This window comes from Dermacentor albipictus, chromosome 2, assembly GCF_038994185.2.
Source record: "Dermacentor albipictus isolate Rhodes 1998 colony chromosome 2, USDA_Dalb.pri_finalv2, whole genome shotgun sequence".
Lineage (NCBI taxonomy): Eukaryota > Metazoa > Arthropoda > Arachnida > Ixodida > Ixodidae > Dermacentor > Dermacentor albipictus.
Window position 1 is genome coordinate 41019303 of NC_091822.1, and position 27170 is coordinate 41046472.

At 48.0% G+C, this 27170-nt stretch overlaps 2 protein-coding genes across 2 annotated transcripts in view; one reads left to right on the forward strand and one right to left on the reverse strand.

The window, feature by feature from the left end:
• The window catches only part of LOC139055920 (serine/threonine-protein phosphatase alpha-2 isoform), a 67008-nt gene that overhangs the window by 33229 nt on the left and 6609 nt on the right, over positions 1-27170 (forward strand). The window contains exons 5-6 of the mRNA XM_070533570.1: positions 7787-7921; positions 20925-21011. Coding sequence (XP_070389671.1) covers positions 7787-7921; positions 20925-21011 — 222 coding nt within the window. The remainder of the gene's footprint in view (positions 1-7786; positions 7922-20924; positions 21012-27170) is intronic.
• Positions 1-27170, reverse strand: part of LOC135915398 (uncharacterized) — a 184309-nt gene that overhangs the window by 12470 nt on the left and 144669 nt on the right. The window lies entirely within an intron of this gene.

The following is a 27170-nucleotide window of genomic DNA, read 5'->3' on the forward strand; positions in this document are numbered from 1 at the left end:
CCCATGGCAAAGTATTCCAAGCATCAGCGATGCGGACTTCGCAACCAAGATTCGTGCGCGGAATCCTCGAACATTCGGCTAGGCCTTTCAGCACTTGGTGTTTCGGAATTTGTGACCAAGCACATCGCGCATGCAATCCTCGTTCCGCGGCTAAGCATTTCGCGCATAGGAGTCTCCGACTCGTCGATCAAGCACATCGCGCATGGACATCTCGGGCCCAGGCCTAAGCGTGTTGTGCATCGGCGCCTCCGACTGCGTGACTAAGTACATCGAGCGTCAACTTCTCCAGACCTCGTCTAGGCAGTTTGCGCGTCGAGCCCGTGGCTAGGAATTTTGCGCGTCTGCACCTCGGACTGCGCGACTACTCACATTGAGCGTCGACTCCTTGTATCTGCGGCTAGGCATTTCGCGCGTTGGCACCTCGGACCCGCAACCAAGCATATTGCGCGTTCACTTTATGATCATATTGTCACGATAGCTCGTAACAGTATCTATTATACCCCCCCCACTTCATGTAGAAAACCTCATCATGAGCTCTGTTCACTAGGCCCCTTTGGCTGGCAGAACATCTGGCTGCAGAAGTGATCGAGATATCATACAAAAGTACAATTCTGGAAAGCATCTAGCAGCTGCATATCTGTCACTGGCTCTTTGATCCTAAGTTCCACAGCCATTGCGAGGTGAAGATGACGATGAAAGATATACTTACACTCGGAGCCTTCATTCAGTAACATGGTCAAATCTACCAAATGAAAAATATGCCTCACTGATTTTAATGGAGACTGCTATCAATCAGGCAGCCTGCAGGTACAACACTGGAACTATATTCATGCCCATACAGAGTTCTGCACCTCGGTTCGAAACCCAGGCACCATGCTCTTTGTAGAGCATGGTGCATAATAAAGTTTCTTGTGCTAGTTCGGTGGCCAGTGTGCTATTATTTTGAGAGTGTGCAGTCACACATTTAGTACGGCCATTCTTACAAAACATAGAGCTTCAAAATGGTGCCATTCGTATTGCTGTAGAGTCACTTCAGCAAAAGCTACATTTGTTTGAAACTTCAAATGCGTTTATTTCAGTTCGATGTTTTTGCACACTGAACTCTGCCTTACAGGTGTTTTTTTTTGGTTGTTTTTGGCCAAAAATGAAAAGGGTGGTATAACTTTATTTGTATTGAAATGATCTGGGGGGTGATGCTATTTTTATTACTCTTACACCATCATGAAAATTACATTCAGGTAAAGTCGACTCCCGATAATTCGAAGCCGCTTAATTGGAATTTTCGTTAATTAGAAGTGAAGTGTTGGTCCCGTCAGTTTTGCATGTAATCCTATAGAAGAAATCGCTCGATAATTCGAAGTCCTCATCCAGTAATATTGTTTAATTGGAAGTTAATTTTCAGCCGGGATCCTCGAGGTGACCGTCATTCTTAGGTAGAATGTGCAATTTCTCAAATGTTGCAACAGTTCCGTGCTCCGCGTTGGTGTCATCGCCACCGCAGCCACCTGCAACGCCATCCTTCTTGGAGCGGCGCGATCATTCATTGCTACGGCTGCCGTGGCCTCCGCGATCAACCCTGGCGGGAGGCCATGCGCGGAGGCCATGCGGGTGCCATAGGTGCACGCAGCCCTGCATACTGGCAGTGGCGAGATTGTGCGAGATTAGTCTTGCAGCGTGCGCAGCGTATGTCAAGGTGTGTGTTGGTCGAGTGCCTTTGTGCGGGAAGCTCGTAGGCTAGGTTGTTCCACGAGTGATTCGGAATTGACTGTACCTAGTCGCGCAGTTTATAGCCATGGCAAACCGTGGCTCTTGTCGCACTCTCGACCTGGCAACGAAAGTCGAGGTTTTGGAGGAAGTTGAAAAGGGAGGTGCCGCCAAACAAGACATAGCGCGGAAGTACGGGATCAAGCCGAACACGCTCTCAAACTACATCAAGAACAAGCGCACAATAATGGATGCATTTGAGAACGACAAGTTCAAGACTTCTCGGAAGCGAATGCGCACCGGCGCTTACCCAGAGTTGGAGAAGGCTCTGCTGGTTTGGATTGGAGCAACAAACTTCCTCTCAGCGGAGACATCGTTGCAATGAAAGCCGGAACGCTTGCAGCAATGTCGGGGATCGATGACTTCGTTTCGTCAGATGGATGGCTGACGCGCTTTAAAGATCGCCATGACCTGGTTTTCAAGAGTATGTGTGGTGAAAAGGCGTCCGTTAACCAGGAAACATGCGCCACATGGAAGGACGGAAAGCTGCGTGAATATCTCGCCGAATACAGACCGGAAGACATCTTCAGTGCCGATGAGACTGCACTCTTCTATCGGCTTCTACCAGAGAAGACCCTGACATTCAAGGACGACGACTGTGCTGGGGGCAAACGCAGCAAGGAGAGAGTGTCGGTGCTGATCGCGGCAAACATGACTGGCACGGAACGATGTCGGTCACTTGTGATCGGGAAAGCCGCTAAGCCAAGATGCTTTAAAGGCGTGAAGACGCTGCCTGTGGACTATGAGGCCAACAAAAAAGCGTGGATGACGGCCGAAATCTTCAAGAGCTGGATAAGCAAATTGGACCGCAAGTTTGCTGCTTCGAACCGCAAGGTGTTGTTCCTTGTCGATCACTGCAGTGCTCATGTGAATGTGCCAGCCTTGAGTGCAATACGCCTCGCATTTTTGCCTGCAAACACAACGGCTGTTTTGCAGCCAATGGACCAAGGCATCATCAAGAATGTTAAAGTCCTGTACAGGCGGCACCTCCTCGAGCACATGATTTTGTGTATGGATAGCTCCACAAAGTACGAGGTGAGCCTGCTTAGTGCCATCCACATGTTGGCGCGAGCATGGGATCGGGTGAAGCAAGAAACAATCGAAAACTGCTTCAGGGCTTGCGGTTTTGTGGCAGCTTCTTTGGAGGATGCCTCTGAAATTTCAGCGGAGAAAGTGTCAACAAGCGAGCTTGACGGCACTGATTTTGGTGATGCTCTCGGGGACGTCAGTTTTGAAGATTACGTCGCCGTAGACAAGGCGGTCGAAACGTGCGGTGCGCTGACGGATAGCGAAATTGTAGAGATTATTCGGCCCCAGGAAGCGACCCAGGAAAGCGACGATGACGTTGAAGGCGAGCCGCAACCTAAGGCTGCTGATGTAGCTGTGGGCCTTGCTCTCGCGGAACGCTTCTTTGCCGCTGAAGGTAACGCGGAAGAAGCGTTCCGCCACATCTACAGCCTGCAGAACTTGCTTTCAGCAGCGCGATTCGGCAAGAAGCAGCAAAGCAAGATGACCGACTATTTTTCTTAGAGAAAATACTCGATCTCGCCACAAATAAAGTGCTGTTTTTTGTTTTGTGCTTAATTGGAAGTTCGTTTAATTTGAAGTTTTTTGCGGTCCCCGTGAACTTCGTATTAACGGGAGTCGATTGTATAGTAATCGCTGCTAATTAGAAAAATATTTTCATAATAAATGCAAGGTTGTTTTCTTGTCCGCAAAATGCTTCCAAAGGAATCAAAATAGCATCGCCCCCTACAGTAGGTCTTTAGCAATGGAGTCATGCATTTAGTTTTTGGTTTAGGAAGATGAAATCATCAAAAAGCCCTGTAACGAGTTTGAAATTAATTTGACTTCAGACCTCAATATTTTGTTAACTGCTACAGCAATCAAAAATCTAATTACAGCTCTGAAATCAGCACGAAAAATGACACCAGACAGTGGAGTTTATTAGACTCACCCAAAAATAAGAAAGTTTTTAGGACCCATGTCCCCCCTCAAGTCGCTCGTGTTCGTCTTTGTTGGTTGCACCAAAAGTCGGTGCTGTCCAGGTGGTTTCTCCACCGCGTATGACTCCCACCGAGATGGAAGATGGCTGATCCCCCCGCTGATCATTGGAAATGAACGACATCGCTAGTGAAAAAAGATACACTGCCATACATTTGCATACCTGCCAACCCTCCCGATTCGCCTGGGAGACTCCCGATATTTTACTGAACTTTCCAATTGTACGATCACCGTCTTATATCTGGTGCCACTCGAAACAAGTTTGGCAAGAAAAGAAAGCGAGCGCGCTACAACTTTGAAAAGTGCTCCGGCCCTGCTGAAAAACACAGCGATGACCACCTGCCGGTGGTTTCAAGCGATGACTTTGACGCGCAATGCAGCGTACCTGGCGAGAGCGAGCCAGGCCTAACGACATCGCCGGCTGATAGTGATTGCAGGAGTAGCGTTCGGCACGACACAAAGACTGTGCAGCCAGTGGAATTGCTCCAACGGCAGAAGCAAGCGGGGGAAAACCTCCAGCTGGCGGGAACTTTGGCAACGAAGTGGAAATTGGACATGTGTACAAGCTTCAACGACAGTGCGGACGGGACGGCGGAGATGGAATCACGCATTTATGTTATCAGTGTGTAGGCGATAAGCACTTTGGTCTCACGTTTAAAGTGCAGCCTCTGCAGCTCCGTGGCTTTTGACTCAGAGGAGCGAGAATGCGGCCTTGCCGTCAAGCTTCTCGCCATTTGTGAAAACTGTGATGATGCGGTTTCCAAGTGGAGGTCACCGTGCGTGAAAAACAGCAAAATGGTCAACCCCCTTGGTAGTGAACATTCTCGCCGCTCGTGCGATGATAAGCACTGGAAATCGACAAACAGTGATGAATGTCGTTTTTGCTGCAATGAATATCTCGCACGATGGCCTTCATAACAAATCGGGCAAGGCTATCTCAAGCAGAAGCCGGTGTCGTCATCTGCTGCCCAAAAGCTGATGGGCGCGAGTGTGCTATTAGTGAAGGCATCGTATACTGACATGAAGCTCGCGAACTCTGGGAATATAGCAGTATCCTACGATAGCTCATGGATGACGCATGGCCATTCATCACACACCAGAGTCTGCACAGTCATCAAACTGTTCTCCAGACTTGTGGTCGACTACGTTGTCCTGAGCAACTTCTGTGCTAGGTGTGTGCGCGGCTCGAAACCTGGGGATCCAGATTACCAAGATTAGAAGGCAAGCCGTATGTGCCAAAAATATACAGAAGAAAAAAAGCAAGGGAGATAGAAGTTGAAGTGGCACTTTTACTGTTCCAGAGGTCACTTCAGCTGCACAAACTCAGGTACACCACAGTCCTCTCAGATAGTGATAGTCGCGTTTTTCTTGCTTTCAGACAAGCCAAAGTGTATGGCTTTGTGCCAGTCGGGAAGGAAGATTGCGTGAATCACGTCCAAAAAAGGATGGGGACTGCTTTGCGCACTCTCGTTGCCAAACACAAGTGCTTTGCTTCTGAAACACTTAGTAGCAAAGGAAAATTGATGGGTGACCCGATCACCAAACTCAGTGCCTACTATGGATAGGCATTAAAATCCAACAAAGGGGATGTGAAGGCTACGCGCAAGGCTGTGATGGCAACATACCACCAAATCGTGTCAAATGACAAGGTTTCAAACCACAGTCTTTGCCCATCTGGTCCAGACTCTTGGTGCCACCAGAATGCCGTGCAAGCAAAAAATGAGCCCATCCCAAAGCATTGATATAATTTGCCTGTTCATGTTTGTCAAGCCCTTCCACTAGTGTATGAGCACCTCTCAGAAGAAAAATTGCTTCAAAGGTGCCAGTGCAGCATGACCCAAAACAATAATGAATGCTGCACTCCATGATCTGGGCATTGACACCTAAGGAACAGCACGCTTCGCTTTTTGCTGTTGAAGCTGCTGTGGCTGAGGCAGTAATGAAATTTAATTCGGGGAATGAGAGAGCTTCATCTGCCATACTCCAAGAGCTTCATTTGAACCCGGGGCTACCGAATAGCAGGAAAATGGCCGAGAAAAATAACCGGCGAGCAGCAGCATCAGCCCGCAAGCGTGCATCGGCAAGAAATCTGCGACAAGCCTTCAAAAAACGCCATTTGGTTAGCTGTAGGCAGACAGCTTACATCCCTGGTGGATACTGACAATTTAGATATGCAGATATATCATTGCTTTTTTGTTATATTTGAATAAAAATGAGCTTGTCCATTCTTTTTTTTTTCATTTTCTCAAAACATGAATTTTTTAATATTTGCATCCTTGCAGGAGCAATTTCACAGTAATCGGGGCACTTGGAATTGTAATTTTTGTTGCAGTACTGAGCTACATGAGTAATGCACACAATGGTAGGACCACATTTTTGTATCTGTTTTAATATTTTTATATTGTCCGTACATTAGGCAGCCACTTTGACCCCATTTTGAACAAAGAGCTTTGATGTTCCGTATAATTTATTTAGTAAAGCAATAAAGGGGGCCAGTTGGTGAACGTTCATAGTTATATTGCACTTAGTTTTACTCTGATGATATTAAGTGAAGGACAGGACGTGGACGGACGTAGCGCCAACTACCAACTGTTTAATGCTGTTACAGGATGCACTTATATACAAGGAGATGTGGCGCAGGGTATCTCCTTGTAGAGAGGGCTGACATTGCAAGAAGACATCATCAGCAATTGGATGTTTTTGAAGTGTCGCTCAAGTGTAACGCAGGAGTTTTCTAGCCATCAATGCAAGGCAGCAACTATGTGGTTTACGGTGAAGTCCGTAGAAAGCCCTGGCCGCTTTCTGTTTTAAAATGGAGTTGGTCTGGCGCTATGCAAATTTTCGGCACCACACCGATGTATGAAGCAATGTATCAGTGGAGTTCCAACACTGTACATGGCACGATTGTTTGCTGCAGTGTGTGTCCGTGCACTTCTTTAGGGGTGCGGGAACTTTTTCCAATAGCAGCCCATGCACACATCCCATCCACAACTTCGTGATTAATCCACTAGGGCAGGGCGCATGTACCCTCATTCTATGAAAAGGCGGATTGCTGCAGCATGCTGGTATTTTGCAAAGGTCTTGCCGTTACGGTTGCAGTGTCGGCCACGTGCTTGCCGAGAGCTGCGAAGTTAAGTTTGCTGTGTCGTGTCGGTCAAAAAGTACGAAGTTTGAAACATAGAACACTATCGTGATGTTTATCAGCAATGACGTAAACAAAGCAACGATGAATCCTGATCTCCCAATAATGACGTAGTAACATCTGCCAACTCTAAATGAGTGTCACTATTGGGACCTTCGAGATTGCACCCGGTACCACATAGAGAACTGTGCAATAACTAAAGGGCCACCGTCGTGAACTCCGCGACTGCACTGGCGCGTGCTATGGCGGTGGCCACGGCCACCCTTCTGCTTTGCCTTGAAGCATGCTGGGGAAGTGCCTTGAAGTGTGGTTTAAAGCTAGTTACTTTCCTCGTGCCTTATAAAATCCCTACGCGCAGCATTTGCTCGTTCCAGTGGTCATATCTTCATTGCTGTTGAACTGGAGCAGGAACGCACTGCTGTGTGCCCACTTCGGTCGCAATTCCGTGCTTTGGATTTTTGTGTGTGCACTCCTATTACTTCAACTGTTTTTTGAAGTGTTCATTGTAACAGTATGCCACTGTTTAAAATCTGGGCACAGCTTTAATAGGCAGGGTCGGAAAATCCTGAATGTAAGGAAATGTGGTTGCTGTAACCGATAAATTGTTATATCTGGGAATCTTGCAAGTGGGCTTAGGCTACGACAAAGCATATTGCCGATTTCACCGACTTCATTATATTGAAGTCTAACTCTATCAAAGCTTGACTGTATCCTGACATAGCAAGTGTGCCTTTTGTGAGAGCATTATGATTACGCTTTGGTGGAAGCGATTGCCTGCAAAATTTAAAACAATGTTTGTGTTGCAGTACAAGGCACTGTAAAATTAATGAAATGCGCAAAATAATTCTTAGAGCAAAGTGTACTTATTGTGCCCAGGTGGTGGAGGATGGCTACGAGTTCTTTGCCAAGCGACAACTGGTGACGCTCTTCTCAGCACCCAACTACTGTGGCGAGTTCGACAATGCTGGTGCCATGATGAGCGTCGACGAGACCCTCATGTGCTCATTCCAGGTGAGATGAGCCAAGCCATTGTCCGGTGTGCAGTCCATTGGTGGAACTGCGTGCATACCTTGTTTCTCTTTCTCCTCATACTCGGGTCATAGTGGCAAATTTATTGAAACTTTTTTGCTGCATGAAGTGTCACTTTGATAGCGCACTGCTACACAAGAAAGAAGAATGGAATCGATGGCAATGAGTGAATTTGATAGTTTAATATTTGTTAGTTTAAAGGGAAGCTGAAGAGTCTGTCGAATTCAATAAGATGCTCATATACGGATGTGGGAACCTTATAAGCCATGAAGGTAAAATTTTGGAGGGGGATTTTTCACTTAGGAGCGACGCAGTCGTCTGTTAAAATTGCGCTGTAGCTCTGCCCCCTATCGAGTGGTGCACGCTGCTGCTGACGCTGACAATGCGAGCGGATACCGGAAACCGCGGCTTAGTGACGTCAACACTGGTGTTCCGCTCCTTCGCAGTCTCAGTGACCGTGCCTGATCGGGCTTATTTCTGCGTGCGTGCCGTCCTAATCTGCTTTGCTCGACCCTACATTCCTTTATTTGTGTGTATATAGGAGTGGTAGTTGACGTGCGCAGCATCAATTGAACTTGTAGGCCGATCATGCCGGTGTTCTGTGCAGCCTACGCTTGCACGAACACCAGCGGCCGCGACGATGTTCCAATGTTCCATTAGTTCCTGCAAGACAAGAAGCTTTCAGCTAAGTGGGAGGCTGCTGTTAAGCGAAACAACTTCAAGCGCTCAGGAACAACAGTGTTGTGCTCTAACCACTTCCGTGACGATTACTACCGGAGTTTATCAATAATGCGTGCTTTGGGTTCTCCTAAAAAAAAAATACTTAGCACGCTGAACGGAAGGTGCATGTTCATCGCCCACCCTTGACGCAGGCTTCATCGCCAAGCGTAAAGTGCAAGCGTAAAGTTTGCATGTGTTGGAAAGCCTCCTCGCGCCAAGACGCTGCACTACCCCTTCTCTCGCACACATAAGAAACCGACCATCTCACGTAGCTGATGGAATTCGCCGGTTACGAGTAGCGTGCCGATGGCACACTGATGAAGGTTCTATACTACACATGCTTCAACAGCCGGTAAACTTTTCCCGCGTTTAAACCGAATGTGTAGATTGCCGACAGCTTTGGGGCAGCGCACAAATGCTGAAGATCGCAACACCGCTTACGTTCTACGAGGAGGCATGCAGGAACATAACACTACAGTTGTTTGCCTGGAAACGTACTCACTGGAACGCTGAATGCAGCTTAGCAAAAAACATGCTCGCCAAAGAACATTTCCAACACAAGGAGATGCTAACACTTCGCCTTCGTTCGCGTGAAAAGCAGTGCTTGCACCAGCATTTTTTGCTTCTTGGAGAGGCCAGCTCTTCGCAGTCAGCTCGTACATGTAGTATGTACAAGTATAAACCCCTTACAAGTGATCTTGCATGCGACAGCGACAGCGCTACAAGCGAGGCAATGGCTGTCGCGTTCACTTGTCGTCTGCAAGCCAAACTCCACACGCGAGCGACGGCGTTGAGCGACGACTTCCCCGTATGAGGGCAGCAATATAGGCGCCGAAACTAGCGTGATGCATGCTTTATCAATTTAAGTTGATGTATTTTACTGAAGAAGGAGCATAAAATATTTCTGAAGGTCTTGCACTAGGTTCTTATTCTTGCACGTGTAAAATTCAATAGTTTGCTCGTTCCGTGCGACAAACAGTAGTATTTGAGTTATGTACATCCAGTTTTGGCTTCGCACAATTGGCTAGTTGCTCGTAGCATTTCCAGGCGACGAGTGACGAGTTCTAGATTTCTAGAAACGAGCGATCGAGCGACACCAAGCGATTTGTTGAAGCGACGGCCCGTTTTGTCGCTCGAAGCCGTCGCCCGTCACCGCCGCGCGCAAGACCGCTCTTGTAGAGTTTGGACTTAACGCCGCACTCCTCAGAGAAACGCAAGCTCTCGAAAATTTCCATGACTGTCTCAGCAAAACACCACCAAGCTACTTTGCACCGTGCTTCGTGTGTAGCGGCAGCAGTCGGTCCGGACGAACACCATTGTTGACGTCACGAGGCGCCCGACCAATCACAGGCGGAAACGAGGCGCGCGAGCTGGGCATGTCTGCCGCTGCACTTTTCGTCGATATAAAATACCGTATTTACTCGCATAATGATCGCACTTTTTTGTCAGAAAAAATTGACCCAAATTCAGGGGTGCGATCATTACGCGGGTTAAATTTCCCGCGGTAAATAATTTTTTTTTTTCGTCCCGCGTTTGCTGCGGGATGCGGGTGCGGGACACCAAAACAAAAATGGCGGCCAGCGGAGCAAGCCGAACGCGCCGAATGCGATCTTTTTTTTTCTTCTCGTGAGTACATTACGTGCATTGAAACAGTTTATTCCGTGTCAGTGATGAATAATATCGTTAATATCGGCAAGTTTGCGGCAATGACGTAGCCATGTCCACTTTGAGGGGACAGAAACAGATGGGCGCGCTTAGGTGCCAGTGACAGAAACCCATGGCCGGCGTGCTGCGGAAACTGCGGCACCTGTTTTCACTACTATCCTTACACGGCACGTTTCCGCTAAGGGTGGGCGAATATCTTAGCTGTGTTACAAGCGTTGGCGTATGAACAGAGTACACTTTTAACGTATCAGTGCAAACATGGCTACTATCATTGCCGCGCGCGATTTGTTGCGTGCTCACGAGTGCAGATGAAAAGAATCGAAAGGCGCCTTTTTTTGTTTTTGTTGACTACAATCATTATATAGCCTACCCATAATATAGGCCAGTTTGGTTGTGCGGAAAGTGATGAAAGTAATGAAATGAGGCACCTACTTAAGCATGTTTGGTGCGTGCAGACGAGTCGTTCGCGTAGCATTCTACAGATGGTAAGTGCGATCATTATTAGCTAGACTTGGCACACGACATATCGCTGCGGCAAGTTCAGGGTGCGATCATTATACGGGAAATAAAAAAAATCGAATTTTGATGACAAAATCCAGGGGTGCGATCATTACGCGAGTGCGATCATTATGCGAGTAAATACGGTATGTTTGCGTTTTCTTTCGCTCAATTTCGATGCGATATTCGAATTCAGAGGGTTGAAAACCACGGCGTACTGCTCTTCACTCATTTTTTCTGGAAAAGCTTTCAGCTTCCCTTTAATGGGGGATGCGGAGCTTGAAATTAACTTTTGAACCATTGCACAGATATTTATAAAAATTTGTAGGTTTATATATTGTCTTGCCCTAGGTGCATACAGTCGCCGACCGTTTATTCGGACCTCACGGGGACTGCGGAAATGTCCGAATAAACAGGTGTCCGAAAAAGCAGATTAAGAAAAAAATATGAAATTCTTTATTTCCGCGCACTTATTCGGGCTCGGCAGTAGGCTTAAAGAAATCGTGAATGCGCCGTTGCACGCTGTTCCGTTTACGCGCAATCAGATACGCCTGAATCTCGGAGAGGGTCGTACGGTCACTATAGACGGCTGAAAGCACAGTCACTGCTTGTACACAATCCGCATGCGACGGCAGCGTAGCACATGGTGCGTCAACTTCCGACTCGGTCATCGTTCGGCGGTGCAGCAGAAACCTGACGAATGATCTCGCTGTCGTCGAGTTCTGCGCATGTCAGTACAGCAGTGTCACCACCTGTGAAACTGTCAATGAGACGGTGTCCGGAATCGCAATGCAACCACTGCGCAATTATCGGCAGAACATTTTCCGTGTCGGTAGGGAGCACATCGGAAGGCGACAAATCTTAGGCCTCCCGGCGCCCGCTTGCCAGCATTCCGCAGCGCAGTCTGCGCGGGCACTGTCGGCGCCATTAGAGACTTGACGCGATGTTTCCGTATGCCGCGTTGGATCGCCGAATCCTCGACACAGCACACAAAGCAAACACCGCCGTGCCGACACCAGTCACACAAACGAAAAAACGCGGCCTGCTCGCAGCGTCGTGCGCGAAGAAATAAATCAGCTGCTGGATTGTCTTGACATGGCTTACTAAGCTGAAACCGGAACTGCTGCAGAGCCACTCTATCGAACCAGGCAGAAACGATGATGAGCGGGGATTTCCAGTAGCGCCACTTCGTGGGGCAGCAAGGAAGCTCCATTCGAAACAAAAATGGCGTTCAGCAAGTCGAACCGTGCACTGGTCAGAGTCGGTGCACGGTGCTCTCGACCGAGTTGGCTCAAGGAGAGTCCGAAAAATCAGACGAGAGGTTGCAAGGTGTCCGAACTTTCGGCAGTTGTTATACATTATGGTCTATGGGGAGAATGGCGGTGCCGCGAAGCTGACCGAATAATCGGGCATGTCCGAATTTTTGGAGTCCGGAAAATCGGTCGGCGACTGTATTCTAAAGTTTGTTAACACAGACCAAATAGAAAAGAAGTTATGGCTGACATACTGACCAATTAGGTACGTCACCTTAGGAAACTATCATTTCAGAAATAATGAATACAGTGAAATCTCGGTACAACGAACTTCAGGGGACCGCGGGAAAATGTTCGTTATTCTGAAAGGTCGTTATAGTGAAAGCCCAAAAATTAGCCATAACAATAGCATTTCAGTAACGCAAGCGTCCTACCTTTGAAACGGTACCTCCTTGAACTCGTTTCTCACACAATGCACACGTGATCGTCAGACAAGGCACATTTATTTGAAATAGTCCGTGATCGTCTTCTGACGGGTGCAGCACAGACTCTGCAGCACGAACGATTCCAGACCGTCCGCATTCTTATGCACGCCTTCGGCCGCTGTGCCGCTTTTGGCTATAAATATGCGGAGTTTTCGCAAGCAGTCCAACGCATCTGTGGCCGACACGGACTCGTCGCGGTCTTCGGGTGCTGCCGTAACGTGCAGCAAGATTCTTGCTGGTGCTTAAAGATTTTCTCCTTATCTTTGAGAATCGTAGCGATCGTCGACCGCGCCACTCCACGTTCTTTAGCCACGACGGTTTGTTTCTTCCCGTCTTCTATCTCGCGAAAAATCTCTACTCTCTCGCTCAAAGAAAACTGCTTTCGCTTCTTCGCCATGCTTAGAGTTGTTGAGCTCATGGCAACGCGAACGCCGTCACGCACTTCTAACACAATAATATAACCAGAAGAAAAACAAGATGGACAGGCCTGATACGGGTGACAGCACGCGAACAACTGAGAAAACAAGCAAGAAAAACGTGATGCGTCGTCACCTCCGCAACAGGAGAAAAAAAAAAGGCCCACTTCAGCGTTAATTACTACTTTTTTTTTTCTTCTGCCGCACCGTCTCAGGTTTTACGAGCCCATGCTCCCCGCCTCTCCACTCACAAAACCTGGTGCGTCGTTGCCTCCACAACGGAGAAGGAAAAAAAAAAAAGTCTCTGCCCGCATCTTTCTCCTTCCGCGCCATCTCAGGTTTTTGCGGGAAGCAAGTTGCAAGGCGGCCCGCTCTTCGCGCTGCGTCGTCTGCTAGCTTAGAGCTCCGACTGCCGTGACGGATACACGGAAATCTAAAAATCCTCGCATTTCGGGATATGAGTTCGTAGTACTGAGGTGTTATTAAGATGACATGGAAATTAAATAACGATCGTTATTCTGAAATGTTCGTTATTCTGAAGTTCGTAGTAGTGAAATATTTTTACATTGAAACTATAAGCAGTTGGCACGGGATTTCATAAAAGTTCGTTAATCTGAAATGTTCGTTAATGTGGTGTTCGTTGTAACGGGGTTTGACTGTACATGCTGATTGGCATGGTTGGATGTCTCCAGGGGTTATAGCACAGGATAATGCCAGTTGTGGCTTTCTTTTTTTTTCATTACATTTTTGTAGCAGTGTCATCACTTTGAGGCTAAGTTCAATTTTCTCATCTTAAATGTCTGATATGTAAGTTGTTATGTTAATAAAATTTAGACATATAAAATCATATAATCATATGATTTTATAGACATATGATCTGTGATTCGCTTGAGTTGGACGTTGCCCAACTCGAGCGAATCACTGATCAAACAAGGACCGAAAGAAACTTACCGACTTTTTTTTTTAAGTTCGCGCCGGCTGGCGGGAATCGCGGCAGTGGGCAGTGGAGTGCCGTAAAGGTTCGTTCGAATAAAGCTTGATTGGTACCTGTACTGCAGCATTATTTCTTATTGTATTTACTTTTTTGCTAATTTAGGTTTTCAAGCCCTGCATAGTATTTTAGTAGTTTGCATTGAAGTTTCTTGTAAATCCGTCGCACGAAATTAGTAGTATATTTATAGGCATAATTTATGTTTGGATTTTACGACGCTTTTTCGCAGTCCTGAGAAAGTCGTATAATCAGGGTTCCATTGTAGTTAAAAGGATCATTTTGAGTTTGTTAGGGATCTGCAAATGAAATTTTCAGTCGTCTAACATTTTAGCCCCCTTCATCGTTGCAGCATCATGCTTGGGTAGCACGCACGGATTGCAGTTCGTGTGTAATTTCTTTGACATGCATATTCTAAATGCATAAGCATTTATATGTCTACCCAGCGAGGAAACCCTGTCCTCCTGTCACGTAAGATAAATCTGAAATTGATGTATAAAACAATATAAAATCGAAAAGGAAAAGCGTTGGTGGTGCTGAGCTTCGAACCTACGACCCCACACTTGGAAGCCGAGTGTCTTACCCACTGGGCTAGACACCCACGCTTGCAAAAGGTGAAGGCAGTCAATGTCTGGTTTTCGGATTCCCTAGAGTCCGCAAGAATGTCCGAAAAATCGGGCTGTTGGAAAAAAATGAATGCATGCATTTTACTGCCCCCAAGGGCTCAAATTGCCACAGGCACGTTAGAAATACCTCTGAAGGCCTACCGGTATACTTATTAGGCATATCAGAACTTAGACTGGGACAGGAGACGGCGAGTGCATGCATATATAATGGAGGAATACACACTTTCCCGTGACACTTGCCCCTTTCCATTCTTGGTATACTTCGCCGCAATACTTATGCTCCACCGTGTAACACTGCTGTACTTGGGCGAAGCTGACTTTCAGGAACCGGCATTATGCAATGCGTCATGCTTTCTGAGCTTCCAAGTTATTGGTGAGGATTACAAAGGTGGAGTCAGCGCCATTGCTAACAGTGGCTAATTGTTTTCTTGAAACTTCCACACCGAACAGCCAGAAGCTTGGTAGCGAACGTCAAGGTAGCTAGGCCTAGTGTTGTTGCAGTGGTGCCTATGGCTGCCAACAGATATGCATATGAGAGCGCTTGTTCGAAGCGGCGAGATAATAAAAATGGCAGCTGTGGTGTCTTTGATCATTGCCATTTCAGACCTGTGGTCATGGCAAAAAGTCTGGAAAGTCGGCGAACGGTTTTTGCGTTCGACATTTCAGACGTTATAGCTCTATGGGGTATGCGACTGTGCCGTCAAGGCGTCTAAATGATAGGGCATGTCCGAAAAATCGTTTCTTTACTGTATATCTGAACCTATAAATGTGTTGTACCGGCGGTACAAAACAAATGTCAAAAGAACAGTTTTTATGAAGGCTCTATTGAAAAATTTGGTGATGGCAGAATAAACGCCATCTCTAGGACCTCATGTAGAGCAGACTCTGAACATTGTAAACATCGGGAAAATTCAGACTTCACAAAAATTTAATGCCAAACACGCCACATCCCCAGTGTGTTTTGGTGGTCACGGGAACGCACCTTCGGTTTGGCTGTTTTTTTACCGACCAAAATGCCACAGATCCCTGAAGGCTCATGCACTTCACGTCGCACCACACTGGCATATAAGCATTCAGTGAGTTGATAAGGAGTGATTAGGGGTTATATGGGTCTCATCATGGTTGATACAGTAAAACCAGCAGCAAAGTCAAATCCCAGACTCGGCGGCCATTGAACATAATTTGTTTTGCATCCGCATAAACCGTACCAGCTTATTGCGTATGTATCAATTAACACGTAGTGTTTCCACTTTTCGTCGCGCAAACACGGTGGTGCATTGTCTCCATTGGGTTGCCCGGCAGCACAATGAGCTTCAGAGATCGGAGCCACGTGTCAGAACAACGGCAACCAAGTGCCCTATGCGTTTGCGCATGAAGCCACATCAACATCACTTCAGCGCCATGCCAGAGATAAATTGTGGCATCGTGCAAACAACTGGATTCACGTCATCCCAAAGCTTGGATAAAAAAAAAGACACCGGGCGCTCAGCATACAAGAAAAATTAGACATTGTTCGTGCTATTGAACGTGACACGAAGAAGTCGGCGCTGGCACGCAACAGGGATCTACTGTTGACTACAGTGTGGGGCATTTGGAATGCGAAGTTGCTTGGCAGTGCTGCTGCAACTGTGAAGAGATGTTGGCCACGAGGTTCGACTTTTCACCATCGTTGCCTCTGTTGCCGAAGTGTCGCCTAGCGACAGTGATGAGGACAAAATGGAAAGCGACAGCACGCCAATTCAGGCCCGACAGTGGCAGAAGCTGCACGTTATGTCAGCCTGATGAACGCAATCGTCGCGACAAGAACAGCACCCCGCAATGAAAAAGGCGCCCGCGACATCTGTAGCGCTACTGCGCCCGTACAAGGAGAATATGCAACACCAACGTGGAATATGCCATGTATGTGTTTGCTGAAAAGAGGCGGCTCTCCAAAAAGCTGGCCCGCAGCTTCAGTAAGTTTGAGGCCGCGGTTGTTGCTGTTAGGTCGCCGCGGCATCAAACGAAAATAACACTTTTTTCGCGCGAAGTTAATAAATACTGCAGGTTTTTTTCCCCTTCATCGCACTCTCTCTGAGTTGCGTTTTTGACAGGTAAGTGGGCGATCTCATGCTATTTCTATTAAGCAGTACTACCGTTTAGGACATACTTTTTCCGAGCTCTGGCCAACTACGGTTTAACTAAAGCCTCTCCATCCACGCGTCAACGGCGCTTTTGCTTAGTGCCAACCTTTGTTGCGTGCCGCTGTACCCTGACTCGTCGCTCATACCAGTTCCGCTTCCGGGGTTTCCGTTTCCAATCGTTAAGCTTCCGGAATTCCGGTTCCTGAATTTTCGCTTGTACGCTCGCACCTCTATGCAGAAGTGACGTCGCTTCCGCCTAAATGAGAAGCTGGTACTATGCTAGTTCCACTTGACGCCAGAGGCTGAGGAGGTGAGTGAGGAAGAAGCATGGAGGAGGAGGGTAGGTTGGCGGTACTTAAAGGGACACTAAAGGTTACCAGAAAGTCAAGTTAAAGTGGTAGAGCAATGTTCTAGAACGTCTAAGGCGTCAATATAATCGCGAACAGAGCTTTAGTAACCGAGAAATTGAGGTAAATGCATGACACGATTTGAGACCCCCCAGCGACATTCCGGTACTAAACCGATGACGAAAGGTCTCCCCGTAATTTATGTTACTAACACTCAACTACTCGTATTAAAAATATCATTTCATTCGATTATAAGACGGAAGAAAATGCTACTTGTCTACGTCTACTTGATTCTAACAAAAAATAAGATTTTGACGTTACCCTTCAGTAGTATGGGTGGTCGAAAGGTTTCGTTTTCGCTCGACTCTGCGCGCACGACTCTGCGCCGCACACGCTTTGGAGCAGTACTTTCGTTATCGCGTCGTGCTGTGAGGGTTCTGCTGGCTCGCGAAACTTTCATTTGGAACAAGCAGCGAGAATGCCACGTCCATGTGATGTCGTGGGAAGCCCTAGTTGCTTTCCCGCTTCGGAGAGCCGGTGTCGAGGCCGCCGTCGTAGTACGCAACGACGCCGGCAGTGCGAGCCCTCAGCAGCAGGTCGCGCTCGTCGGTGCTCAAATCGCTGGAGTTGAGCCCACCATCGCGAGCCAATCTGTCGGTGTCAGGGTCCATTGCGACGAGCGTCGAAGTTTGCGTCATAGAATGAAGTACCAGCTTATGGGCGTCTTGCGCTGGAGCAACGCCTCCTAGAATATACAATGCCTGGAACGTGAGCCGCAAACGCGCTGCCCTTCCCTCGCCTGTACTCTCCTCCTTTTGGTACGGTGGCGAGCGCCTCTTGCGGCCAGCCCTTGTAAACACGCCGGTGGCACGGCTACCGGGAGACGCTACCGGGAGCGACGTCGGCAGCCAAGCGGCTGGCGCGTCGTGAGCTTTCGGCGGCGGCGGCATTGGTTGCCATGGGGACCGGTATGGTGGCGCGCGCCGTCCTGCGGCGCATGGTCGCAAAACTCGGCAGAGAGCTCCCTATGGAAAAGAGAGCGACGTTCCAGGCATATAGCTATAGGAGGCGTTGGCTGGAGATGGATGGATGGATGGATGGATGGTAGGAGCGTCCCCTTTGAAACGGGGCGATGGCAGTTGCCACCATGCTCAGATTTTTATTTCGCCTTTTATTTTTATCTGTGTTATGTGTTATTGAATTTCTCGATTTTCTTTAAATACGTCTTCCTACCCTTTTAACCTTATGTCCCCTCTCTGCTTTTGAGCCACCAATCCTCCAATCGCCTTTTGCTAATTTCCACCGCACATTTATTTACATGACTATCATTATCTCTGAACCCTAGGGCCTCAGGAAGGGTGACTGTGGCCGCATCGACATCGGGATTGATACCATCACATTTTAGTATGTGAGGTGTATGAGGTATGAGGTGTATGAGCTTGAGGTATAGTAGCGGCGCCTGGTGGCGGTGCGGGAAACGACATCTGGGTCGGCTGTGGCGAAGCACGTTTCTAGGCCGAGTTTTGCGTCGATTCGCACTTTTTTATGCCCTGTTGCGAGTGCGGAAAGGCTCGTCACTTCTCACAGACCACGCCGACCACGCTGCGAGCTCGCCGCAGCCTATAGTTTAACGAAAACGGACTTTCCGTGTGCCGTGGGACGTAATGTGGGACGTAATTAGTTCCTCCTTCCGCTTGCCACCATACTCCCGCTTTCGCTCTGCTGTCGGCTCTGTCTTGGCTCTGTTTCTGGCCGTAGCCGTAGCGCCGTCTGCGGACGCCGTTCTACTCACCGATGGCGCAACGTCACTATGAGACCATGATGTCAGTTCTCCTCGATCGGAGGGCGGGCGATTTGAACTGCGCTAGAGGTACGCGGACGCTTCAGAACGCATTTTCTCTTAAAATAAGTCTCTCCTTGCCACGAAACAAGCGTTTCGAGATTTCTGTGATGGTATTTCAACAGTCCACGTTGACTTAATAGTAACCTTTAGTGTCCCTTTAACCTGGTAGGCGAAAACGTGTATGGAGGGACTTTAGGTTTAACGAGGTTTCACTGTAATGGTTTGATGTGTATGGATAAGATACTAAAGACCGATGAGGGCTTATAATGATTGGAGCAATTCTCGATTAAGACCGATAAGGGTTGATAAGGGTTGGATCTAGTCCGATAATGTTGATAGGTGTTTATACTGGTCAGATCAAGCTTGATATAATTATGACACCGGCTGCGTGGAGATGAGCAAGGGGCACAAGTATTATGCATAATCAGTTTTGCACCATCTTGGGTGCTTGTGCCATAGAGGCTGATGTTCCGTATTTACACGACTGTAAGTCGACTCAAATGTAAGTCGACCCCCCCTCCCCCCCATATTGCATGTGACTGGGGAAGAAGAAAAGTATATCCGAGGGCACATTCGATAATGCTAATTTATTAGTAGCTGGCATGGTCACTGGACTACTCGTCTTCACTTGTTCCATCGTCCTCGCTAGTGCCGCCATCGTCATCACTGCTACGGTCCCACAGCGCGTCGTTGTCCAGTGAAATTCCATATTTAGCAAGTGACCGCAACACGACATCTTGCGGAACAGCAATCCACGCCTAATGCACCCAATCTCATGCAGCCGTCAGGGAGGCTCTTTTGACAGGTCGAATTGGTGTAAGTTCGCGGTCTTCTGTCGCCAGCCACTCGTACTCACAGCGGAGCAGGTCCTTAAAAGGCAAAGATCCAGGCTTGTTTCATGACCATGTCGCACTTCACTGGAAGAGATTAATCACGCATTTCAGCGACGTACTTCACAAGCTTGGCCTACAGCTCCGGAAAGCATCCAGACTTCGGCACGTGGGAAATTCCTCACTTGCTGTCACAGGGGGAAATTTTGCTTTGCTGCAGTCGCCACTCTCACACCACCCGTTCACAAACATCGAACTTGCGGCCCGCTGCACTGTGATTTGTTTCTTCAGCGTAAAGGATGGCAGCCCTCACGAACGCTGCTGTGAACAAGCACCGAATGTTTAGTGGGCCCAAAGCACTCGTGACGAGTGAGGGAGCATGGAAGTAGCGCATAGCGTGCAGTCAAGTCATACGCATCAGATAATACCTATGTCACACGGTGCACTTTTGATCACACTCAAGCCCGTTCCCGATCGAAATTCTCTTCTGCAATTGGCTCCCTCTTGCAGCTTGCGCAAAGGGGGCAATCGTGACTGAGAAATTTGATCAGGATCGGGCTTGATCGTGATCAATAGTTGGCCGTGTGACACGGCTGTGACACCTACAGGGAAAGCGAAACACGTGAGCGTTGTCTGCTTTTCCACGAACTATCGATACTCCCCGCAAGTGCCACCGTTCTGAGGATGTCGCTACGAATGGAGCAGCGGCACTTCCATCAACTATCGACATCCCCCATAGTGTTTCGTGCACTGTAAAACTCTCAAAAATGTTAAAAAACCCTTCCGAAACGCTAACAAACGCGCGGGATTGTGAAAACTACCGTTAGGGCCATAGAGCAAACATAAAATTGTGCCTACGTTGTAGCTCCGCTGATACCTCGTTGGTCTCGCTTTTTTGGCGGTGCCATGTTTTGGTTTAAATTGTAAGTCGACCCCCCCACTTCAAATTTTCAAATTAAAAAAAAATAGGTCGACTTACGATCATTTAATATGGTATGTGTGTACGTGTCAAATGTGGTCCCCATGTGGCAGGCATATTTTGTTGAGACAGAAGGCCACTAGCAGGAAGTGTAGAAGTGTTGCTTGCAGGAAACCACTGCTACTGCGGAGACAATTCTGGGAACTCTGCGTGTTATGACGAGACTCTGTTTTGTGGGACAGGTGTTGCAGCTGCTTCTGTTACTTGGCTTGCAGATTTTGAAACCAGCCGACAAGAAGAAGTTTCCTTACGGCGGCATTGCAGCAGGAGGGGCCAAGCCACCGGCACCACAGCGGGGACAGGTGAGCGGGCACAAACTTAAACAAACAAGAAAAGAAAAACAAGTGTTAAAGTGCTAGCCATTTAAAGGTCAACAGCAAATAAATTTAAGCCATGTAAAAATGGCTAGTTGGAGAGCAGATATGGAGGAGAGCCTCTGCAAAATTTGAGGTTAAGAATACGTGTGGATGCATGATAAAAAGTTTGCAAAAATACAATTTTACTTGTTTATTTATTTATTCACAATACCTTGCAAGCTTCTCATTGGAGCATTCTGTAAGTGGGGTTAGAGTTACTGGTGAATTTTTCGGACTCCAGAAATTCGGACCTAATGGGCATTCCACACTTCGTAGATGCACCTTCAGGGTTCCCATAGAGCTAATACATTTTTGCAACCAATTTTTGGGATGAATTTAGGCCCCGACATGCCTCCAAGATTGGGAAGCGCATGCTATCAATAGAGAGCACATGCCAGATTTCTCTGGTGGGAATCATTCGTTCACCCACATTACATTTCTCAATGAAGTTTACTTACCTACAACGCATAATTAAGCGAAGAAAAGCCGAAACAGACGACAGGCTGTTCCAAAGCGAGCACAGGTCTTGTTGTTCGTCCTCCAACATTAGCGGATACTAAGTTACTAGCGGATATAATTGTATTTGCAATAACAAGTCCATCATTAAACAAAACATGTTTTGGTGTAATAATATAGCTAAGACAGCTCTTTAAGTCCTGATTTAGTTGGAAACGAAGCATTGTGCCAGACAAAATGGTGCTGGCCAGGCGTGTGTCTTCAAGGCATCCTGCTGGCTCTCTGAGAATGATGCCAATCCGAAGTCGGCATATACGGGCATTCCCATGCATACCACAGCGCAGTAGCGACAGATTGCCCTCTAGGTAATACAGTGAGAAACTCTATGCCTTGCGTCATCCTCAAGTCTTGGAAACCACGCCCGCTCTTCCTTAGCTGACAAAATTCTCCGCAGGACAGCACTTTCTCTTTTTTTTTTTCAATCAGCATTATCACCATAATCACTTCATGTGGAATCAGAGATTCTTTTTTTTTTTCGCTATTTCACATGTGGTGTGTCTCGGAGACATCGCATCTTTGTGCATGCCTGTGCGGCTTCGCATTTGTGAGATCGGTGCCATCTCCTGTGCTTTCGCAATAGCCAAGTGGTGTGAAGTAACGTGGCTTGTTTCTTCGATCTCCAAGGCGATGTTCGCCAAGGGAGACGTCACTCTTGCGCAAATCTGAGCAAATCTGATCGCTTTGAAGCGCAGTATGAGAAAGGGCATTATTGAAATGTGTGTGTTCTTTATTCTTTTTAGAGGGACCCTCACCAGGCCCCATGGCAAATTTTGGTAATACGCTGGTAGTTGTTACGTGTCCTCTAGGGAGCGTTCTGCCACAAAGATTTTTCAAATGGGCCCATTAATAGCTGCAGGGTGTCTACCAACCGGGAAAACCGGGAAAACCGGGAATTCTCAGGGATTTTGAGTAGTCTGGAAAAACTCAGGGAAAACTCAGGGAATTTGTGCTTCTATCAGGGAAAATTAGCTGTAATTTTTTAGAGGGTCAAAAGTCGCGGTAATGCTGGCTCGAGAAACAGACAGGGCTCGTTACGAATCGTCGTCGGTTGGAGGAGTTGCCAGTGTACCGTCAACGACCGACTTTCCGGATTCCCGATAACTCGGACGGCTTCGCGGCACTACCACGTACCCCAAAGAGAAATGTATCATTACGTCTGAAATTTCAGACGCAAGAACTCTTCGCCGTCCGATTTTCTAAACGTATTGCGCGATCGCAGGTCCGAGACGGCATTAATGAAAACCACCACCGTTGCTATTTTGATTACCTCGCCGCCCGGTGCTCTCGCACGCGGATCCGCTGGCAGCCGTAGCCACCACTGCGGCAACGCTAGGCCTAGCTGCTTTGACGTTCGCTGTTAAGCTTCTTGTCGTTCGGTGCCGTGTTTCTTCATTTCTTCGCTGACAGCAATAATTTTGTCTTCGAAGCTCGGAAAGCACAGCGCATTGCATAATGCTCTTTCCTGAAAGTTTGCTTCGCCTCATTACAGTCATGTAACGCGGTGAAGCGTAACAAGCGTAAGAAGGGGCAATTGTCGTGGGACACTGTATGTATTCCTTAATTTTACACGAGTGCACTCGACCTCACCTGTCACAGTAGGAGCACCGATATGCCTAATAAGTACACTGACAGGCATTCAGAGCTTTTTCAGACGTACATGTGTCGATTTTAGCCCTTAAGGGCAGTAAAAGACATGCATTTATTTTTTCGGACTGCCTGATTTTTCGGAAGTTTTCGCGGCCCCTAGGGGGTCCGAAAAATTGGACGTTGATTGTAAATTGACCAAGAGTATTCTTCAAATGGTCCGTGGGGCGAACGCGCGGCGAAAGGAGGACGAGAACAGAAAGGATCGACGCACTGAGGAATGAACGGAGAATTAAGTATGCGACCGCTTCTTTGAAGGAGCCTGCGCTCAAAAAACAAATTGTTGGCTGATGCTGAGATGCAGGTGTCCCTCATCCAAACCAAAATAAACTCTTTAAAGCAGTGAAACACAACACTGAAGCGTCTTGCGCGAGCTGAGAGTATGTCAGGACAGTTGCTTGACACTGAGCATGCTATCAGTTGATAGAAATAGCTCATATTCGAAAATAGTTGCTTCTGTATGCATCTCCTTTTTATTTATACTAGAGAATGTCCAACTCGATTTGAAAAATTTTTCGAAGACATTTGCTGTGCATTTTAATAACCCCTCCCTTATGTTCTTTTTTTGAATAACATAAACACTACTCCTTAGTATTCAAATTGGATTAAGTCGGTTTTCTTTAAAAATATTTTCATATGCTTACTAGAGAGTGACAGCATAGGGCGATAGGGTTTCAGCGCGACTTGACATAAAACATAGTTCTACATCACTCAGGGAATTTTGCAAAAGCACTCAGGGAAAACCTGGAAAACTCAGGGAATTTGGAAATGTCAACTTGGTAGACACCCTGTAGCTGAGATATAAATATTTCAGTGCCATGAACCCATGATTTCAGCAGGCAGGCTCCATAGGCAAGCAAGACGCTCTCTGCACACGTCCCGTCTAGCCTTTGCAAGTGAAATTTCTTCCCTGCGTTCACCCATACCGGACCTCGAGGATCGCATGACGCATACGTTCCAGGCCCCGCCTTTTTTTTTTTCGCTCCTCGCTTTTTGTTTTTTTTTTCTTTTTTTCTTCTTTCTTTCCCTTTCTTCTTTTTTATTTTTATTTTATTTATTTTTTTGCGCTACGCACTTTCGCTGATGGCGTCGCATGTGAGCTGTTGTCTTGTTCGTGCAGCGCACTATTTTGTGTGCTGGGCACAAGGAAAGATGCCTAGCGGTTTAATTCAGTGCTACACGAATACTGACACAGAACAAGCGGGTCGCAGAGCGTGATCACGCGCTGGAACATTGTAGAAAATGGCATAGTTTCGGCACCTGCACACGTGACTGCATGACCGTGAGAACAAGCAGACGGAAGCGGAAGTACACATCTCTTGCTTCGGTGCAAAGTAAAACAAAAAACACGCAGACATTCCATTTGTGTGTTTTATTATTTCTCTAAACTTCAATTTGTCAATTCAAGCAACAGAATGCACAGATAACAGATGTTGTCTTGAATAATTCTCGAAGTCGCACGTCACCACGAGCGACGTCACACTGTGGACACGATTATGTCACTGTCCGGCTTCAAGTGCGGCACCCGCGAGTAAAGAAGGAAACGGCATTCGGATTGAAATTTCAGGTTTTCTAGCGGCGTGTAGCAATGTAATACTTTGCTGACACAATTAGTATCACGCAGTGTATGCTCTGCACTTGTCAGCTAAAAAAAAATTGGAGAATGCTTAAGCTTCGCCTTCAAGAGTGGAACGCGATAGCGTTCCCGTCAACCCGCCAAAGGGTGCAAGACAATGCGCTACAGCGCAGCGATCACTTATGAGGCGCCCCGCCCCGCATTGGATTTTGCTCCCACCAATCACACGGTGAGCCGACCAACGCAGCATTTGGCGCGGCAACGAAACGTGCACCTATAGTCGGATACAACTTTAGAAAAAACGGGAGGCCCCGCCCAGATGACCGAAGCGGCGAAGTCACCGGCCGTCCGGCGCATGACGTCGGTCCAGAGTGCGCGCCCATTGGTGAATGCTCCTGTGCATTCGCCTGGGAGGAGTAAACGCCTCCTTTTTTCTAAAGTTGTATCCTACTATAGTCAAGCGGAATCAACCAAACAACTTGGTGTCTCAGAGGGAGAAACTATCTACGCAAGCCAAACGTCGTGATCGGCATGGACAGCCGGGCTGCGACGCGCCATAAAGGCCGACGCGATCATGGGGCTGACGCCTCGATCGGATTGTCATCTATCTCACTTTCGCCAGCACAGAGTACCTAGCCTGGCTGATGAAGAACGGAATCTGCTGGATGATGGTTCTGCTGTACCACCCTGCTTCAAGTGGTGCAGCCGAGTGGGTGGTGCAGATCATCAAGGACAAGCTCAAAAAGAGCCAGACTTGGGATTTCCGGATGCAGATTGCCTGGATACTGTTCCAGTACTGGACCACGCCCCACGATGTCACTGGTTGTGCTCCTTGTGAGCTCCTGCTCTGTCAGATGGTCAAGACACCCTTAGACGTCTTGCATTTGGACCTACGATCCACAGTGCTCCTGAAGCAGCAGAAGCTGGCTGCTGACAAAGGGTGCCGTCCCGGTCTTTTACCGGATTTGGTGCTCCAGTATTCGCCAGGAACTTGTCCTGGCCCATCATGGTCCGCCGGACACGTGGTGTCTCCTGCCAGCACCTCATCACTCATCGTCTGCTTGCCAAACGGGGCCACGTGGCACAGACACGCCAACCATGTCAGGCCTCGCCTCGGGACCTGGCCAGCATCCTCAACTGCCACTTCAGAGTTCCATCCCGCAATAGGACTAGCAGCAACACCAGTCGCTTCCAGCGGAGCACAACCCACCTCAGAAGCAGCAAGTGCTGTCAGTGGTGCGGCGCCCGTTGGGCCGGTGTCAAGTCCGGCACCACTCACAAGGCCGACCATTGCGGATCCTCTGGACGGAGCAAGGCTTACTCGGGCAGCACCCAGTGTTGCCACGCCCGGCCCGTCAACACCGGTGCCCAGGCGGAGTACTCGATGGCGGAGACCATGTGGCCATTACTCGCCTGGGTGGCAGGCACTGTTGACCCAGCTAGGACGGAGGCAGAGCCTCGTACTTTGAACTTAGACATTTGTATATTTTAGTTAACAAACTGGGGGTGTAAGGGGGTGTAGTAAGCATGTGGCGCCCCTTCAGGCATAATCTTCGTTGGCCCGCCAGGCTCAGTCAGCAACAATGGTCACTGCACCGCAGTAAACAGCTACGAGCACAGCTGCTGAGCGGTCAGTCATCGTTTGTCACCACCACGCTACGGAGCGTCTGTCTAACGGAGGGTGCCTCGAGCCCTCGTTCACGAACCCGGGCAGATCGTGACACCTAGACTTTAAAGTTTTGTCCAACTACTGCCAGAGTTGCAGTGTACATGCAAGCCATTTGAAAGCAAAGGGAAGGAAGAAATATGGCAAGCTTTTCATAAGCCAGTGGGCGAAAAAAAAAAAGTTGATTGCTCAGCACATGCCATGGAGACTCATGCTGCTGAGAGTATAGGAAGAGGACAGAGACGTAGTCACCATCATCATCATTAGCCTGGCTATGTCCACTACAAGGCAAAGGCCTCACCCATACTACTCCAACTAGCCCAGTAATGTGCTAATTGTGGCCATGTTTTCCCTGCAAACTTCTTAATCTCATCCGCCCAGCTAACTTTATGCTGCCCCATGCTGCGGTGCAGCGGTGGCGTAGAGGTAGAACACCCGCCTCGCGTGCAAGAGGTCCGTGGTTCGAATCCTGGTGCCGGCAATTTTCCACCGGATAAAAAAAAAAAATCCGCGTGTTGATAAAATTGCACAAACAGGCCTGGAGTGTGGCCTGATGCCGGTGACCAGAACCGGTAACACACTCCTCACCAGAGCAGGATTGGCCACCCTGGTGCAGTACTTGGCCACAACCTCCTATATGAACACAACAATCAAACCCCGGCCCTCAGTCCCCAGCAGCTGCGAAGCAACTGACCATGGCGGC